The sequence below is a fragment of the Dasypus novemcinctus genome, chromosome X, assembly GCF_030445035.2.
Source record: "Dasypus novemcinctus isolate mDasNov1 chromosome X, mDasNov1.1.hap2, whole genome shotgun sequence".
In the NCBI taxonomy this organism is placed as follows: Eukaryota; Metazoa; Chordata; class Mammalia; order Cingulata; family Dasypodidae; genus Dasypus; species Dasypus novemcinctus.
In genome coordinates this window covers 10188854-10208516 of record NC_080704.1, presented here as the reverse complement: position 1 = coordinate 10208516, position 19663 = coordinate 10188854, and the positions used below count along the sequence as shown (strand labels likewise).

At 33.4% G+C, this 19663-nt stretch overlaps 1 protein-coding gene across 6 annotated transcripts in view; it reads left to right on the top strand.

Moving 5' to 3' along the window:
• Nucleotides 1–19663, top strand: part of LOC131277238 (lysine-specific demethylase 6A-like) — a 228147-nt gene that overhangs the window by 170329 nt on the left and 38155 nt on the right. The window contains exons 11-18 of one of the 6 annotated variants that reach the window (XM_058291774.2): nt 2786–2884; nt 3007–3226; nt 3759–3893; nt 4346–4501; nt 5074–5169; nt 6076–6177; nt 7103–7192; nt 16045–16829. In XM_058291774.2, the coding sequence (XP_058147757.1) occupies nt 2786–2884; nt 3007–3226; nt 3759–3893; nt 4346–4501; nt 5074–5169; nt 6076–6177; nt 7103–7192; nt 16045–16829 (1683 nt within the window). Of the gene's footprint in view, nt 1–2785; nt 2885–3006; nt 3227–3758; nt 3894–4345; nt 4502–5073; nt 5170–6075; nt 6178–6796; nt 7193–16044; nt 16830–19663 lie in introns of all 6 variants that reach the window. The other 5 variants (XM_058291770.1, XM_058291776.1, XM_058291773.1 and 2 more) reach the window with 5 other exon arrangements.

Here is a 19663-nt window from a genome sequence, read left to right as displayed (position 1 = left end):
CTGGCATTCTATTGTTCAAAGTATCTTCTTTTGATTCTTTTTATTTTCTGTGGGCAGAGTAATAGAAAATTATTGTGCTGTTTTGTGTCTTTTCATTAGGGACATTGGTCTGTAATTATATTTTGTTCTTACAACTTTATCTAGCTTTGACCTTAAATCCCTCATAGAATGGGAAAGCAACTGTTTTTCCTTCAGTTTTTCCTGAGTGTTTTAGAGTGATTCATGTTAATTCTTCCCATAATATTTGGTAAAATTCATCAGTGAAGCTTTCTTATCTTGATGAGTTGGGGTACTGTGCATGTTACTAGGACTTTGTCCATTTCATCTAGATTATCTAAACGTTGATATACAGTTCACAGTTACCTCTTAAAATCTTACATTTTTGTGGTATGTTTTAATATGCCCCCTTTTGTTTCTGATTTTATTGATTTGTATTGTTTCTTTTTTTTTTCTTTATCATTGTAGTCAAAACTTTGTGGATTTTATTGATCTCATCAAAGAAACATCAAACACCAGCAAGGAACCACAAGATTTTTCTACTCTTAACTAAATGTATCCTCTTTTTTGGGCCTTTTTCCAGTTACTGCAGCTTTTTGGAGCTCTGAGAAAGATCGTTTTTCCTGTTTTTATTTATTGTTTAAGAATTGGGGGTAGAAATTGGAGAACTCTAGAACATCTCATGACTCCATCTTGGTGAAGGCATTTATTTCATGTGGCTTTTGTTCCCCATTGAAAACACATTATCTCTTCCTATTTCTTTGTTTGAATGTAAATTTTTGTTGTGAACTTTACCATTTGAAATCTTTGATTTCTAATCTTGGAGGTGAGATTCTCCACCAGCACCAGTGAATTCTAGGGTTTTTTTTTTTCATTTGTTTTTAAATTCTTGATAATCTAATATATAGTTTAGCTCCATGTTGATGCTCTTGTTCAGTGCTTAGGCAGATTTGTTATGTACCCCTATTGAGCTACTCTTCACAGTAGCTTTCAAATATGGACAAATTCTCTTGTATATCCAAATAAAGAACCTCTGCCTAGCTTCTCTTTTGTAGCCCCAAATACTGTATTTTATGTTTCAACTTAAGTAGTTTGCCTAAGATGGTTATGGTTTGAATGGTTCTGTTCAAGTTGTCCACAGCAAATACAATTTGTCCCAGTTGTATTCTGGATTAAGTGACACAAATAGTCACCTTGAGGAACAGTTTTAGAAAGCAGATTGAAGTAGACATAAAGACACTAAATTTTTACATTAAGTATGCTAATATTCATATACCTAGGACTGTGGACCACCACAATGAAAATGTGGACCACCATCAGCCATGCCTATTGCTGTTGCCAAACCATGAAGACATGAGCCAAGGCAGGGGGAAGCACCACAAAATTTTTCCTACTCTTTTTTGGTTTCCTTTGTTCTGATTGAGGGTTTGTGTGTTACTGTTTAACCTAGATTGTTTCCGAGAGTTCTAGAAATATTAGTTATGCAGCTTTCTGTCTCAGTTTCAATATTTATTAGGGGGAGACTATTACCCTAGAACTTACTTTTCTGTCATCTTGCTGATGTCACACCCTACATTTATTTTTTTATCAAACCCTTAATATAATGTTAATTGTGTTGTTTACACTCTTTTGAAATGCTTTCTGTCACCTTTTCTGCCTTAATGTGTAGTTCTCAGACTTTGGATTACATCAGTTAGTAAAATTTCCAAGAATAATTGTAGCAATAAACACAGACAAAGAAAAGACATTAAAACAATTTTCCTTTATGTTGTATCCTCTAATACTATTCTACAATTAGTGAAATTATACAAATCCTTTCATGGGAATACTTTACTGTTATTTTGTTGTTTAGATGATAAAGTCACCATGTACTGACTGGCAGTTGGGAATCACCATCTACATCATATGCATTTTTATGTACTTTAGAATTCCTTCTCTTTATATGTTTTTTGCTTTTTCCTTATTGAACAATGATATCACCCCCTTGAAAAGTCTCATATCAGCTATTGTACGTTAGCCTCTTGAAACTGTATTGTGACATTTGTAGTATTTTATTATTTTCGGATTCTTTTGTGGTCTTTCATCCCAACTGTATTCTGACTTTATGGAATGTACGGATTGTTTTTCTTATTTACTGTTTGCTTTTTCATTCATCTCTGGTTTTTATTTTTCTTCTTCATCTATAATTAGAACTGCAAAAAAGATAATTTTGAATTTTTATAAAGTTAGCTGCTATTTTGCATATCTGCCAGTTAAACTTATATAAAGCTTTACAAAATTTGTATCTAATATAATCTTTCATACTATTTTAATAATTAATTTTTCATTAATGCCTCATTTGAACTTTCCTTGAATTATCGATTATTGTTCTCAATGGTACTCATTGGAAAAGGAAAATTGAAATCTATTGTATAAACCATTATCACCATGTGATTTTCTCTTTGTAACTCTATAGTGTTCCATTTGAAACCTGAATTCAAGCCATATAAATAGAATCATCTTGTGTTTTAACCCTTAATAATATATTACTTATAGAAACTTGTCATCTAGTAATTTTTACACAATTCATTGGTAAAAACATGCTTTTGCACCTATCTTAAGAGTTCTTTTAAAAGTTTTTAAAAATGCAGATTATAGTTTTCATATTTGGACATACATAAGCACACATGCATACATAAGTATGTTAACTTATTAGGTTTTTTCCCTTTCATATACAATCCGTCCGTCCATTGACAGACATTTAGTTTACTGAAGTTAACAGAATGACCTTGATTTTCTTTCTTCCTAGGTGCTATTCAAGTATTGGAAAGGTTCAAGATGCCTTTATATCTTACAGGCAATCAATTGATAAATCAGAAGCCAGTGCAGATACCTGGTGTTCAATAGGGTAAGTTTATTAAAAAAAATTTTAATTGATACACAAGGAATTTTCACTTAAAATACTGTATAGTTTGTAATATAAAATCAGGTAGCCATATTTAGACAACTATTCTTCATTTCTCTTTCCAGTGTACTCTATCAACAGCAAAATCAGCCTATGGATGCCCTACAGGCATATATTTGTGCTGTACAATTAGATCATGGACATTCTGCAGCCTGGATGGATCTCGGCACTCTGTATGAATCCTGCAACCAACCTCAGGATGCCATTAAATGCTATTTAAATGCAACTAGAAGCAAAAGTTGTCACAATAGCTCTGCTCTTGCAGGAAGAATTAAATATTTACAGGTACCATTTTTAAATAGCTTATTTTGAAAGACACGTGTTTCTCCATAGTCAGGAGGAGGGTGGCTGGAATGTTTGTTTAGTTGTGTTTTGATTTCAATAACTTGTTTTCATATTTTGTAATATTTCGTGGTATTATTTTAGTTTTATATTTTAAATAAGATATGATATTTTTTAAAAAATATTTTTTCCACATTTACTTTTTTTGCTGGGTATTAATTTATTTAATTTGTCTGTATTTGTTTACATTTTACATTGTGATAACATTTTAAAAAACACAAACATAGTTTGTTACTCATGCTCGAAGTTGTCTTAAGATGCCTGTGAGAACTCTGAAAAAGGTCAGCTTTGTTCTCATATTCACAAAGTATATTCTGCCTGTTCTTTATACATATCATCTTTCTAAAAGTCCCAAAATTAGAATCTATTTCATTTTGAACAAAATAACCAGCTAGATTCTTGAGGAAGATTTAGTGGACTTGCTCTTACTCAAATAGGCTTGTGTTAAATTTGCTTTTTACATAATTTTTCCTAGGGTCAGTTGTGTAACCTTCCACAATGTAGTCTACAGAATAAAACTAAATTACTTCCTAGTATTGAGGAGGCATGGAGCCTACCAATCCCCGCAGAGCTTACCTCCAGGCAGGGTGCCTTGAACACAGCACAGCAGGTGAGAAGTTGGGTAATGTGTTCTGTAGGTGCCCAGCTTTAAGGGTTTTTTTCATTCTCTAGTGTTCAACCTTATTTTTACTAAGTCTAGGATTGACTTTTATTAATGAAAATCTTTTAAGTGCTGAGGTTATGAGTTCAATATAAAATTCCCTTCTTTATGGGAGGAAATTTGGATACAAATTTAAAACCTTTTTTATTCTTATGCAGTTGAAAAAATAAAGGTTTTAATAAAAATATTTTAGGGGTTAATTAAAAAACAAAATAAAATGTATTTTTCTTAGTAGATATACATTCTTCCATTGATGATTCCTTTGATTTTGATTTTCAATATTTGCAATCAGTGGTGTCCACATACCTTTGAAAAGTAGGCAGCTTTTAAGTGTCACAGTTTAAAAAAGTGAATTAAGAGCATCCAGAACCATGTTTTTTTCTTACTTCTGTGATTCTTAGGATTTAAAATCTCATCATCCAAATACTGAACCTGTGTTAGGCCTCAGTCATATACCAATTTCACAGCAGTCTTTGCCACTAGACATCATTACTGCTAGCCAAGTAGAAGTCCTGTCCAGTCCCGTCAAGAGGAAAAGAACATCTAGTCCAACAAAGGTATATATACATTTTAGAAAAATTAAATATCCCAATCAATAAAGAAGCTCCAACTCTCCTGAATTTTTGCAGTATAGTAGATAACCTGTCCTATACTTTAAATTTGTAAACATTAGGGAGTGAAAGTTTTTAAGCTAACTTTCTTTTTTAAGATGTTTTTCTATTCCAGAATCTTAACATTCTATTAAATAAAGTAGGAGGATAAGTTTATCAAATGATTATTTATCTTCCTGATTTTACCATCTTAACGTAATTTGCACTATCATTTATAGCAATGAAATAAATTGAATATTGGAGTTAATGGCCAGCCTCCTTAGTACATTGGTCATGGTTTAGATGTGAACCTTTTAGGGTAGGGTAAGGAATGAATACATGCTTTAAATATACAATTTTCCAAATTGATTATGTATATTAACTTACTGTTTATTTAATAGCATAAATCCTTTTTACACATGTAAATATTAAATATATGTACTCATAATTCATAGTCATTTGATTTCCCACTAGTCATTACTTTTATTATGAGGATTTAGCCAAATAGTCTTTAATTTTTTAAATCAATTTTTCTTCAGAATATTTCTGATACCTGGAGTAGTGGCCATATTGTTTCACATCCTCCAGGACAGCAGCAAGTTCATTCATGGTGTCTGACACCACAGAAATTACAGGTATGGATATTATTCTGACAGTATTCTATTTCTATGTTAAAGCAGTAGAGGACTTCAATTTTTCTGGTATTATTAAAATCTGAATAGCAATAAACTAAATAAATGCGTACATAAGTAAAATGAGCCCAAATTTACCAGTATAATAGAAATTATACTTTTTATGTTTTGTATTTGGTGAAGTGATATATTCGTGTGTCATTAAGAACTGTTAGAAAGTAGAGGATATATAGGGTAAATGCTCTTTAAAATTCCTTACCCTAGCCACATACTTCCCTTTGCTAAATACAACTAGTCTTAGTTTCTTATGTTTTTTCCCAGACGTATTTTGTGCATGCATAAACATACACTTTTCCCCCTCATATATTCCTTTTTTGCCTTTTTAAATGTAAATGGAAGGTAAAATGCCATATGAGTATATAATATAGGACTTTGCTGTTTCTCTCAAGAATGTAGCTGGGAGACTTTTCCATGTCTTTGTAGAGCTTTTTTGTTTTTATTATGTCTACACATTATATAGACCCATTATATGTATATTATTAATACATCCATTATTTGATGAGAATTCTGTTATGAGACATCCAGATCATTTCCATTGTCAGTACAACAAACAATGCTGCTTTAAGCATTTAATATTTAAATAGCTTTCTGTGTGAAGTTCAAATTTTATTCTTCCTCAATACAATTATTTCAGACTTCACAGTGCACCTTTGTTCAGGTGGTGGATTTTTTTCATTTATTCCTATCTTTCTCAGACTTCAGAAGATAGGTCAAATTGTGGTGGAAAATTATTGGTCAGAAATTACTATCTTTGACCAGATAGGTTCCCAGTTTTATCAATAAGGGATTGTTTTATAAGACCATATTCATTAGATTTAAGTTTGATAATGTTTTCTTTTTCTTCTCTAGCATTTGGAACAGCTGCGTGCGAATAGAGATAATTTAAGTCCAGCACAGAAACTGATGCTGGGACAGTTGGAAAGTCAGTTTGTCTTAATGCAGCAACACCAAGTGTGTATAGCATTTATATTCTAAAATTTATCTCTGTGTGTTAATGTTTCCTTTTACCTTCTGACAGCATTCAGTAGAATTCTTTAATCTGAGCACTTTAAAATAATAATGAACAGAGAGCTTTTTAGAGAAAATTGCCGTAAATTAATGTAGTACAAAAAACCTGATGTATTACTATGTTTTACATAATATTTGATATGTATTGTGAGCAATTAGAATTTTTTATTTACTTCATAATTAAGTATCCCAAACTTAGGAGGAAATGTTTTAAGATTTGTTTGGATTAAAGGATTTGGCAAATATGTGTAATAGAATGGAATTTAGAAATCCCTCATTATACAGTGAGAAAAAGACTTATAAATTCCTGATTCATTATTTTTAGTTTTCAGATATTTTCTTTTGCTACTATGCCATTAATAAATGGTGTTTCCTTTAATTATAAAATGAAACAGATTTCTGTTCTACTCAGGTGTCATAGGTGAAAATGAACATAATTTCTTGTTTTTAAATTGTATATTTTTTAAACATAGAGTGAATAAATGTAAAATAAAACTGGAAATAATTTGGTTACATATTTTCGAAGTCACACAAGCAGGTTTTCTTTTTTTTGTTTTTGAAGATGAGACAAACAGGAGTTGCTCAGGTACAATCTACTGGAATTCCTAACGGGCCAATAACTGACTCATCACTGCCTCCAAACTCTATCTCAGGCCAGCAGCCACATGCTGCTGTGACCAGAGAGCCTAGCATCTCTCACCCTGGAGTTCGCCCTGCTTGTCCTGGGCAGCCTTTGTCCAATGGACCTTTTCCTGCAGACTGTGTTCCTTGCAGCACATCCAAAACACTAGGGAATTCAGAAATTATTTTGATAGGCAGTAATTGTATAAAAGGAAATGGAAGTAATGGAAATGTGCCTTACCTACAGCGAAACACACTCAATCTACCTCATAACTGCACAAACTTGACCAGCAGTACAGAGGAGCCATGGAGAAAACAGCTATCTAATTCCATTCAGGTAACACTAATACTAGCTGTTTTATGAGTTTCTCATATTATGTTTTTTTCTCTGGTATGTGTACATTTTGGAAGGAATAAGAAAAAAATTAGGAAATGTGATTTTACCTATAAAACTATTTTAAACAATTCATAATTATATGAGAGTTTTAAGTGTTACTATGTTTACTCTTTATAAAATTAATATACTTATATAGTATGTCAGATAATCTGAAAAATTAAGGTTTACATAGTTCCCAATATATCAGATGCTATGCTGAGTGTTAAGGATTCATTCTAACAGGTGAAAAACTATTGGAATAGAGCAATTTCATTATTTCAGTAATAACAATAAACAAAAAACAAACTACCCCTTAATTATCATCCCTCAGTCTCTACCCTTCCCTTGCCATATGGCTGCTGCTCTAGTCCCCTCTCTCTAATCTATTTGTAGTTACTTTTGTATAGGTGGAATCAAACAATATGTAGTACTTTTTGTCTAGTTTCTTTCTCTTAGTATATTTCCTTTTTTGATTACCCTTAATCTAAGTTTGTTAATATATTACTCTACACTGCTGTCTATAATTCCTTTGACTGCTTTTGCTTACTCTTTACATCTTGTAACAGCTTATTTGTTCAGTTTCAGGAAAACATAGTCATATATGCAGTATTACCCATATTCATTCTTCACATATGGTTTCGCCATACTATACAGACCCATATTCCACATTTTTAACTTTCCTTCTAATAATATACATAACCATAGTCTCTCCTTTCGACCACTGTTAAACCTCTATATTAGCACTGCCAGTCACAAACTCTATGATGTGCTCTCACCATTTCTATTCATTATAAAGATTTACAGCCTCTTTACCAATTCCGTACAGGTTAACCCTCACTTGCTAGTTTCTTCTCATTCTAATTTCTATATTCTAACTAACTCTATGAGTTTTCATTATATACTTAGTCCATAATAGTGCAGTCATACAGTATTTGATCTGTTGTGTCTGGCTTGTATAACTGAACGTAATGATGGCCAGTTTCATCCATGTTATCAAATGCTTTTATTCTTATTACAACTGAATAATACTCCCTTGTATGTGTACACCACAGTTTCTCTCTTTATCAGTTAATAGACAACTGGATTGTTTCCTTCTTTTGGCAGCTGTGAATAACACCATTATTACCATTGATGTGTAGGTTTCTGCCTCTGTTATAGCTCTCAATTCTTCTGGGTATATATTAATACTTTGTAGTGCTATTTCTGACTCACTTAGCAAATCAATATTCAAATACCTTAAGAACTGCCAAACAGTCCTCTATAGAGGCTATATCATTCTACATTCCCATCAGCAGTGAATAAGCATTCCTCTTTCTCCACATCCTTTCCAATCCTAGTAGTTTTCCCTCCCTTTAATGGTGGACATTCTAATAGGTGTTGAAATGATATCTTATTATAGCTTTCATTTCATTTTCCTAATTAAAAGTGATATAGAACATGTTTTCCATGTTTTTTCAGCATTCATATTTCTTTTTTGAATAAATATATTTTCAAGTCTTTTGCCCATTTTTTAAAATTCAGGCACTTGTCTTTTTATTTTTGAGTTGTAGCTTCTCTTTATCATGACTATTAAATCCTTATTGGATGTGTGATTTCCAGAAATTTTCTCCGACTGAGTGAGGTGCTTTTTCACCCTTTTAACAAAGTGGTTCAAAAGTGTTTAATTTTGAGGAAATACTTTTTCTGTTTTTTCTTTCATTGCTCATGATTTGGGTGTAAGGTCCAAGAAACTACCACCTACCACAATATTAGTTTTATTCTAGTAGTTTTATTGTCCTGGCTTTTATATTTAGGTCTTTCGTCCATTTTGAGTTGATTCTTGTATAGGAAATGAGAAAAGCCATTCTTTGGCTGTCTCCCACACCATTTGTTGAAAAAACTGTTTTGTTCCAGTAACAAGGTTTGAGAAAAACCAGTTGGCCAGAGAGGTGAGGTTTCATTTCTGGCTTTCAGTTCTTTTCTACGGATCACTATGTCTATCTTTACACCACTACTGTGCTGTTTTGACCACTGTAGCTTTATAATATGTTTCAAGTGAGAGACCTCCCACACTGCTCTTCTTTTTTAGAGTGTTTTTGGTATTTTTGGGTGTCCTTACCCTTCCAAATCAATTTGATAATTACCTTTTGTATTTCCAGTTCCATTAAGTAAACTGTTGAAAATTTGATTGGTGTTGCATAGTCAAAGGGGTGCTGATGCAAAATACCAGAAATCTGTTGGTTTTTATAAAGAGTATTTATTTGGGGTAGAAGCTTGCAGTTACCCGACTATAATAAAGCATAAGTTACTTCCCTCACCAAAGTCTCTTGCCACTTGTTGGCGCACAGTGACTTCTGACATTTGCAAGGTTTCAGGCTTCCTGTGTTCTCTTCCTGGGGGCAGGGACTCAACTTCATAATGACATGACCCAGTCAAAGCCTTAATCATTTTTTTTTTTTTAACTTTTTAGAAGATACTTAGATTATATAAATGCTACATAAAAAATATTGGGGACTCCCACATGCCCCACTTTCCACATCTCCCACACTTTAACTGCTTTTCTCATTAGTATGGTATATTCACTTAATCAGTATTTAATCAAGTAAAAGCAAAACCTCTGGGTCCAGTCCAATTTGATATCCCCAGAGGAAGAAATCATCTCAAAAACCCAGTCAGTCCAGTAGCTATATTTGGAGTTCATAAATAATAGCAAACTGCTACACATTGAACCTCCACCTCATTTTAGTAGGATTGACATCATCACATTGTCCGTGAACATTGAATATCTTTCCATTTATTTAGGTCTTCATTGATTTCTTTCAGCATTGTTTTGTAGCTTTCTAAACGTAGGTCGTGTACATCTTTGGATAAATTGGTTCCTAACTATTTGAGTCTCTTTGTTATGATTGTAAATGAAATTTTTTTCCTTATTTACTATTTAGATTGTTAAATACTGGTCTTATCGACACACTGATTTTTGCATATTGATCTTGCATTTTGCCACCTACCTGAACTCATTTATTAACTCAAGTAGCTTTATCTTAGTCATTTCAGAATTTTCTAAATACAGAAACCTGTCATCTGTGAATAGTGAAAGTTTTATTTCCTCATTTTGGATGTTTTTATTAATTTTTTCTTGTCTCTTTGCTCTAGCTAGAACTTGTAGTACACTGAAATAACAATGGTAACAGAGGCTGTCCTTTTCTTATCCCCCATCTTAGGAAGTTTTCAACCATTCCACTTGTACGATACTGGCTGTGGGATTTTCTTACATCCCATTTATCATAGTGAGGAAATTTCCTTTTATTTTTCTGTCTTTTGAAGTGTTCATATCAAGAAAGGAGGTTGATTTTGCTGAATGCCTTTTCTGTATAGATTGAAATGAGCATTGGTTTTTCCTTCAGTTTGTTAGTGTGCTGTATTACCTTAATCGATTTACTTATATAGAACTACTCTTGCATACCAGGAATAAATCCCACTTGGTTGTGGTATATTATTCTTTTCATATGCTTTTGAATACTATTTCCAAGTATTTCTTGAGAATTTTTGCATCTATATTCATTAGAGAGATTGGTCTGTAATTTTCTTTTCTTGTAGTTTCTTTATCTGACTCTGGTGTTAGGTGATACTGGCCTCATAAAATGTTTAGTAATTTTTCCTTCCCATTAAGTTTCTTGGAAAAGTGTAAATAGGATTGGTATTAATTCTTTTCAAAATGCTTGGTGAAATTCACCTGTGAAGTCATATGGCTCTGGACTTTTTTTAATTTGGAGATTTTTAAAAAAAGAAATAATTTCATTGTTTGATATTAATAAAGCCTACAATTCATCCAGAGCGTATGATCAGTGTTATTTGGTGGAATCACATAGTTGCGCGTTTTTGTTTGTTTAGTTGTTTTATTGTTGTTTGTAAAATTCAAAGCATGGCTTTTTATGCTTCAGGCATCAACAAACTGATTTCTCATTGTTAAAAATGTGTTGATTGTAATGGTTCCTATTTTGATTAATAAAGATGTGTTAGATCCTAGTTTTTTCTCCCCTTCCCCCCCCCCCCCGTTATCTACTCTCTGTGTCCATTTGCTGTGTGTTTTTCTGTGTCTGCATTCTTACCAGCAAGACCGGGAATCTGTCTCTTTTTGGAGCCTCATTTTGAAGCATCAATTCTCCATCTGTGTGGCGCCACTCCTTGCCAAGCTGTACTTTTTTTGTGCAGGGCAGCTCTCCTTGAGGCACACTCTCCTTGTGCGTGGGGCTCCCCTACGGGGGACAGCCCTGTGTGGCATGGCACTCCTTGTGCACATCAACACTGTACGTGGGCCAGCCCACCACATGGGTCAGGAGGCCCTGGTTTGAACCTTTGACGTCCTATATGGTAGGTGGGCGCTCTGTCAGTTGAGCCAAACCTGCTTCCCTGAGCCTAGTTATAAGGATTTAAAATTCACAGTCGGAAACTGCAATTTCTTTTGCACCAACCTAATATGGCTTTAAATTAAATTCCTCCCATTCTGTTTTTGTTTTTCAGTATGTCTCTGGCTACTCGGGGCCACTTGCCCTTCCAAATAAATTCCATAGTTAGCTTTTCCAATTCAGTAGAAAATGGTTTGATAATTTTTATTGCAGTTGTGTTAAATCTGTAAATCAGTTAGGGTAGGATAGACGACTTAGTGAAGTTTAGTCTTCCTGTGCGTGAACACGGGAATATCCTTCATTTAGGTCTTTTTAATTTCCTTTAACAGGGTTGTGTAGTTTTCTGAATAAGAGTCATTTACATCTTTTTAAAAATTTTTTCTTACGTATTGGGTTCTTTTCATTGCTATTGTAAATGACATTTTTTTCTTGATTTCCTCCTCATTTTTCTTTTTTCTTAAAATAAGTGTTTAGGGTTATAATTTTCCCTCTCAGCCTTTGCTGTAACCCATAAGTTTGTTTTTTATGTTGTTGGTTTTTTTACTTTATTTTTAAAGAAGTTTTGGTGTCATTTTCATTCATCTCAAGATATTTACTAATATCCCTTAGAATTTCTTCTTTGACCCATTGTTTAGGAGTGTGTTGTTTAGTCTCCACATATTTTTGAATTTTCTCTCCCCAAAAAGTTCTGATTTCCTGCTTGAATCCAGCTTCAAGGTGCTTTGAATAATTTCACTCCTTTCATTTTATTGAGATCTGCTTTGTGACCCAGTATGTGGTCTTATCTCGGAGAAAAAGATCCATGAACATTGGGAAGAATGTATAATCCACTGATTTGGCCTGCAGTGTTCTGTTTATATGTGTGTTAGCTCCAGCTGGTTTATAATATTGTTCAAATTCTCCGTTTCCTTGTAGATCTTCTGTCAAATGCTTCTCTCTAATGATGTGTTACCTGAAATCTCCAGCTATTACTGTAAAGATGTCTATTTCTCCCTTCAGTTTTGCCAGGTTTTGCCAGAGTTTACCTCAGGTGTTTTGGGAATCCCTTGTTAGCTGCATAACTATTTATGACTGTTTCTCCTTCCTGGTAAAGTGTCCTTTTATTAGTATATAATGACCTTCTCAATGTCTTATAACATTTTTGCATTTAGAGTCTTTTTTGTCTAATGCCATTAAAACTGCCCCTGCTCTCTTTTGGTTGTTGTTTGCATGGAATATCTTTTTCTAACCTTTCACTTTCATATGGTTTGTTTATTTTGGTCTAAGCTGAGTTTCTTGGAAAGCATATGGATGGCTCATTTTTTTTATCCATTCTGTCAGTCTGTATCCTTTGATTGTGCGTTTAATCCATATATTCAATTATATTATTGATAACACATTATTGACTTCCACCATCTTAGTGTTGGCTTTCATACGTCATATCTTATATTCTTCTGTCATTTTACTCTTTTGATTATCCATTCTCATTAAAGTCTTCCCTTCTACACTCTCCTCCAAGCCTCTCTCTCTCTCCTGCTATTTAGTCTCCCTTTATTGCTTGGTTGCAAAGCCAGATTCTTTTAGTTTATGTTTGTTAGTGAATATTTTAAACTCATTTTTCTATTTGAAGGACAAATTTGCTAGATAATGAACTCTTGGTTGACAATTTTTTCTGTCAAATTGTACAAGTCTTTTCATTTCCTTGGTTAAATTTTTCCTAGATATGTATATTGGGGGGGGGGGGGGAGGAAAGGAGGAGGAGAGGGGAACACTTGCTAAGTCTTGTTCCCCAGAATTTTGCTGAATTTATTAGCTTTAGTAGGTTTTATGGATTCTGTGGTATTTGCATATATCATCACATTACCTGCTTCTTTACCATTTTGGATCTCTTTTATGTCATTTTCTGGCCTCAAAATTTTTTCTAGTACTTTGTTATAAAGTTTAATAGCAGTGATGGAAGCAGACATTCTGTCTTTTCATCTTCAGTTGTTTTGTTAATACTTTAAATACCCTCTGAAAGTGGTGAGTTACTTTTCCTTGCTGCTTCTGGATTTTCCTTTTTCAGCTTTTAACAGTTTGCATCTGATGAATTAAACAGTAGTAATTTTTTTGCTTATTGTATGTAGTATTATATTGTAATCCTAAGTCTTTAAAATTGTTTTTCAACATACTGATTTTTTCAATTGTGTGTGTTTTTCTTTGATGTCAAGTAATTTTGGATTGCATACTGGTCATTTTAGATACTATAGTGTAGCAGCATTGTTTTTGGTTTTATTTTTCTGAAATTTATTCTTTCAATTCCTTTTTTTAGTAACTTGTATAACTTGCATAGATGTGTTTTGCGAAATATCCTCTAATAATGCACCAACTTTTATCGCTATTCTTTGGTTTTAGTCTTTTATTTTATTTTTTAGAAATAGGTCCCTGAGTTTCAATTGTGCATAGTTGGTGGTCAGCTAATTATTAGGGCTAGTGGTTGTGCCGTTAGTGTACTGTCATCTGCTTATGGAGCTTTGTATAGATTGGGGAATATACTTAAAGTTGCAGGCAGTTTTCAAGTCTTCCTTTGCTTTGACTCTCTCTAAAAGTTCTTTGGCTCTCTTTCTTTGGGCTCTCTCTAAAAGACTATATACCTTGAAATACTTTTTTTGCTAAAGAAATGATAGCAGTGTTACTTTTTCACTTGTCTCCTTACTTGCTAAATGATAACCTCTGAATTTTAGTTGTGATGATGTCAGTGATTGACTGTGATGATGAAAAGTGGATTTTTTGCTTTTCTGCCCACACCTGTTTTTAATGGTATTTTGAATGTGATTTGATTACAGGATTCAGTATTTTTATTTTATGGAAACAGTTTATACAACTGAAGAATTATTGTTGAATTAGTTCTGTAATTGATTCTTCACTTTCTTATTCACTAATTTTAAAACCAAATTACATCCTTTTGCAATACTTTCTTACTCATCCTTTTAAAATACTTGATTTTTTTTAAGTAAACAGATTAATAGGTAATATTTTTATTCAGAAACATTGTATTCAGAGATTTTTTTTAAATGATAGAATTGTATTTCACAGGCATCCTGGCTGACTCTAAAAGTTATTTTGTATAAATAGCTTAGGAACTAAATTTTTATTACCTTGTAGTTTGACAAATTTAGTTTCACGTAAAAGTCGAGTGACTTTTTCCTTGCTATTGAAGCAATCACCAACTCAAAAAGAACAATTCTAAAATGTCTCTAGGGTTTAAAATTTCTCTTTTAGATTCTGAACATAATATTTTAACATTCTAAGGCCAAGTGTTAATAATAGGGTGTATATGGAACTCTTTATTTTATGATTTTTCCATAAATCTCCAACTTCTGTAGATGTAACAGTATTCCTCAATATTAACTGAATAACTGTTGTTGGAGCAAATTATTCTAGGATATTGACTCAATTTGTTTCAAATTTTTAAAAATAACTGAATTCTAACATCTATACCAAATAAAGTATGTAAATATTCTAGAAATTTTAAAAATATGTTAACATTTAAAGTAATCTTTCAAACAATACTTATTTTTTATATGTTATTAGAATAATGTGGAAACTATTGAATTATTGTTTGCCTATTCCCATATTTCTAAATTATTATTGCTGAGAAATTTGTTTTCTTTGTCAATAAGATAAAAGAAAGTCTTTATTTATTTATGTATTTATTTATTTCTCTCCCCTTTCCCCTCCCCCACCCCGGTTGTCTGTTCTGTGTCTATTTGCTGCGTCATCTTTGTCCGCTAAAAGAAAGTCTTCTTAGAGCAGTTTGTGACTCTAAGGATATAATCTAAGCAGAATTACTCATCTTATTTCATTGTGTAATTCATCCCATGAAATAACTTTCCTCTAAACCCATTACTGTGGTAACTTCTCTGTCTAAATACTTTTCCTATATCATTATATTCTCTAATTAGCTGAATTTGGGCAAACTTACCTATCCATCTCTTCCTAAATCCTTAGTGGAGAGATGCTGTATTTCAAATGTCATTAGGCATATGAGTGGAATCTGTGGAATCTGTTTCTGGAAGTATTTTCATAGAATTAGTAACTTTGCCTTTGATTAAGAATTACTATTGTCTTATCAGATTTAATGGTGATTTTTCATTTTAAGGAGGTACTGGGGATTGAACCCAGGACCTCATTAGTGGAAAGCAGGCATTTAAACCATTGAGCTTCACCTGCTTCCCTTGATGATTTTTAAAGATTAATAAATATATAGTTTACATTTATTAAATGTTATATATCTTAGGCCAGTGATTTGGTTTATTTTGATTCGTGTCCTTGACTTTAAATGGTAATGATCATAGGTATGTGTTTCTTCTTTTCATTTTACAGGTATATTTTTAAAATATTCAAATATTTGCATCAAAGTTGAAAATTTAAATTTTAAACCTATTTTTGCTTTCTCTTTCTTTCTAGGGGCTTCACAAAGGTCAGAGTTCACATATGGCAGACCCTAATGGTGAACAATCTCCCTGTTTCACTGGGCCTCCCCGGTATCTCCAATCAGCTAGCACTAGTATTCAAAATCAGAAGGGACATTCCACCCTGCCTAGTAATTCATTAACACAAGGGCCTGCTCTCAATCCCTTTACTTCTCACACTGCTACCTCAGGTGGACAACAAGTCATTATTACTCTTACCAAAGAGAGCAGCAAGCCGTCAAGAAGTATATCCTCAGTGCCTGATAAGAGCAGGCACAGTGGAGGGTCACCCGATGGCTGTGCCAGTGTCAAGGAACATCCTAATCATGTTCATCAGCTGATACCAGATGGTTCTTTCAGTCCTAACCATGGAGATTCCATGTCACCAAATTTACTAATTTCAGATGATTCTCAGCTTTCCACCTTGATGATTGGAAAGGCCAGTGACAGTGTAGATACCAGACCCTGTGACAAAGTCAATAACATCTTCCAAGCTATTTGTACAAAAACTGGCAATTCTGTTACCTCTTCACCATCTTCAGCCATTTCCACAGCAACTCCGTCTCCTAAGTCAACTGAGCAGATGACCACACAAAGTGTTCCCAGCCTTAATAGTCCTCACTGTGAGCTACATAGAACCAATGGAGAAGGGGTAGAGGACTCACAGAGCCACAAAGAAACAGATTTCCCTCAAATTAGCTACAAACCTAGTTCTCAGATCATACCATCAGTGTCTGTGTCCATATATTCCAGTTCAGCAGAAGTACTGAAAGCATGCAGGTTAGTGTGGGTATGTTCCTCACAAAGTGAAATCGTCAATTATAATTTGAATTTCTTAAGAAATGCAAAGTACATCAAAGGTTGGTATATTTACTTCTTGTAAATAACAGCTTAATAAGATTCTTGGTTATGCTTCAGTCTTGTGGTTATACCTTATCAATGTATGTGATGTGAAAAGCATTTGGGTAATCTGAAATACGTCTTTGTGTAATGTCATTGCCCTCCTCTGATTTCTAGGATTATAACCTTTAGTGTGATTGACTTTATTCTGAAGATTGGCACAAAGCTTAAATCATATTTCATAGATAACTGCAAGGCCTAGAAAACCCTACTACTCATTTTTTTTTTTCTCAAAGCTGTTGAAGTTTCCGGTAGATATGAACCTCACTGATTATTAGTATTCCACTTTGTTTATATTTTAAAAAACATTTTGTCTGACCCAGTGAGGTAATAAAGTGCCACAAAGGAGGGAAAAACAGGAAGGAAAAATGAGAGGTCTGTCAGTCACTATGAAAATAACATCCATGTTCAGCCATTTCTGTAGCTACATGGGTTATTCCAGGAAATGTATCTCTTAGTTTACTAACAATACCCAGCTCCAGCGCCAAAAAGGAGGGGGAAGGAAAGAGTAAAGAATGTTGAAAGGAAGGAACAATTTATGTAAAATTGGGGATAAAAATTATTTTGAGGCTGAGAAAGAACCAGTATGAAATGGTATTTGTCATGTGGGGGCCACATTGATTGTTTCAATAATATCTTTACTAAACAGAAGTCTGAAAGAAAAGACAAGTGATAAAGAAACATAGGGTTTATGATTTAATGTCCCTGATTAAGAAAATTCATGAGGAAATAAAATTAATTGCACATGAGTTTTATCTGTAAAATATCTTTTTGTTTCTCTACCAAATGATAAACTTGAAATTATTTAAGAAAGCTATATTTAAAAAGCTCTTTTTAGAAGAATTTTTAAAATAATGACTCATTTCTCCATGGAACAAATCAACTAATGATTAAGAAGATTTCAGAATGGGTTAAATTGTTAGTCTTTTCCACCCGTGAATTTTTCTTCACCTTCATTTTTATCCCAGTGACTATTTCCTGGCTCCATTATTTTGTCCTCAACAATTTTAGGAATATACATGTTTGAAAATTAGTCTTATTTTGAATTAAGGTAATAATATATTTAAACTGAGAAAGATTGATAGTGCCCATAGGTTAGTTGCTTTCACATAAATTCCTAGTTCCTGACTTGACCATAGGTAGTAAATGTTTTACATATTCAAGAACTACTTGATATGATATAGCACTATTTACTGTGAGTGTCCTGTCCCTATATTCCTAGTTTGCCTTTTTTAAACTACTTCTAGTTTGTTTCATCTTGGTTGTGCAGTCAATGCTATAAATTGAAAGTATATGAATTATAACACCTAAGCATCTCACAACATTCAAGTGAGAGAAAACTTGAATTTGGCTCCCTTCTTTATGCTGTATCTTTTTTTTTTTTTTTTTAAGATTTATTTATTTCTCTACCCCCGCTGCACCCCCAGTTGTCTGCTTTCTGTGTCTCATTCACTGTGTGTTCTTCTGTGACCGCTTCTGTCCTTATCAGTGGCACCAGAAATCTGTGTTTCTTTTTGTTGCACCATTTTGTTGTCAGCTCTCTGTGTATGCAGCACCATTCTTGGCAGGCTGTACTTTCTTTCGTGCTGGGTGGCTCTCCTTACTGGGCACACTCCTTCCATATGGGGCTCCCCTACACCAGGGACACCCCTGCATGGCAGGGCACTCCTTGCGCGCATCAGCACTGCGCATGGGCCAGCTCCACACGGGTCAAGGAGGCCCGGGGTTTGAACCGCGGCCCTCCCGTGTGGTAGGCGGACGCCCTAACCACTGGGCCAAGTCCACTTCCCATGCTGTATCTTTAAAATATGGATACCTGCACTTTCCTTTGATTTAATTTTCTATATAACCACTTTTTTCTATCATAGAAATGTAGAAACTGGAATGACTATCCTGTTTATATTTTCTAGTCTAATTTTCATATCATGGATAATAAGCTTCAATTTTTGTACCACATAAGTTAGCATAAAAATGTTTTCAAGTACAATTTTAACACAATCATGCTTATAATCTCTTCAAATAGTTTTTATTATATATTGTATCCTAACTGCTGATTATAAACAAGCTTCATGCAGTCAAACAAATGAACCATATTTTGTTTAAAATACAAAGAATGACACATATAATAAGCACTGAAATCAGTTTCTTTATTGTATAAATTATGAATGGCTCTTTTATCCCATTAGTTTAATAAAGTTACTTGAATTATTCCTTTATCGGGTACAGTGCAGCATTTTTCTGTTTATTAAAAGCAACACAGCTGTGCAGTTTATAATTTAGGCCAATTCTGAATTTAAATTTCAAAGTTTAATGTGTATCATACCTAACTCTGAAAATTATATGATCATCATGCATTGTGAAGAGATTTGAAATTTGGTTATTGTTTTAGCTTATAGTTTTAATTGTTAGTTATAACCTAAATTTTTAGTTAATAAGAAATTTCATGTTCTTGTATTTATAATACAAAAGTCATCATTTTAGGGGGGGAAGATTGTGATTCAAGTGGTGAATGCCCAACCCCCACATGGGAGGTCCTGGGTTGGGTTCCCATTGCCTCCTGAGAAAAACAAACAGGAAGCAAAAAAAAAATGAAACCAACTCAGGGAAACAGCACCAGCCTTAAAATCCATCACAACTTTTTTTTTGTTCTGGTTTAAAAAGGTAATAACAACCTTGATTCAAACCGTTCAAACCTTTATTTTCATTAGCACAAT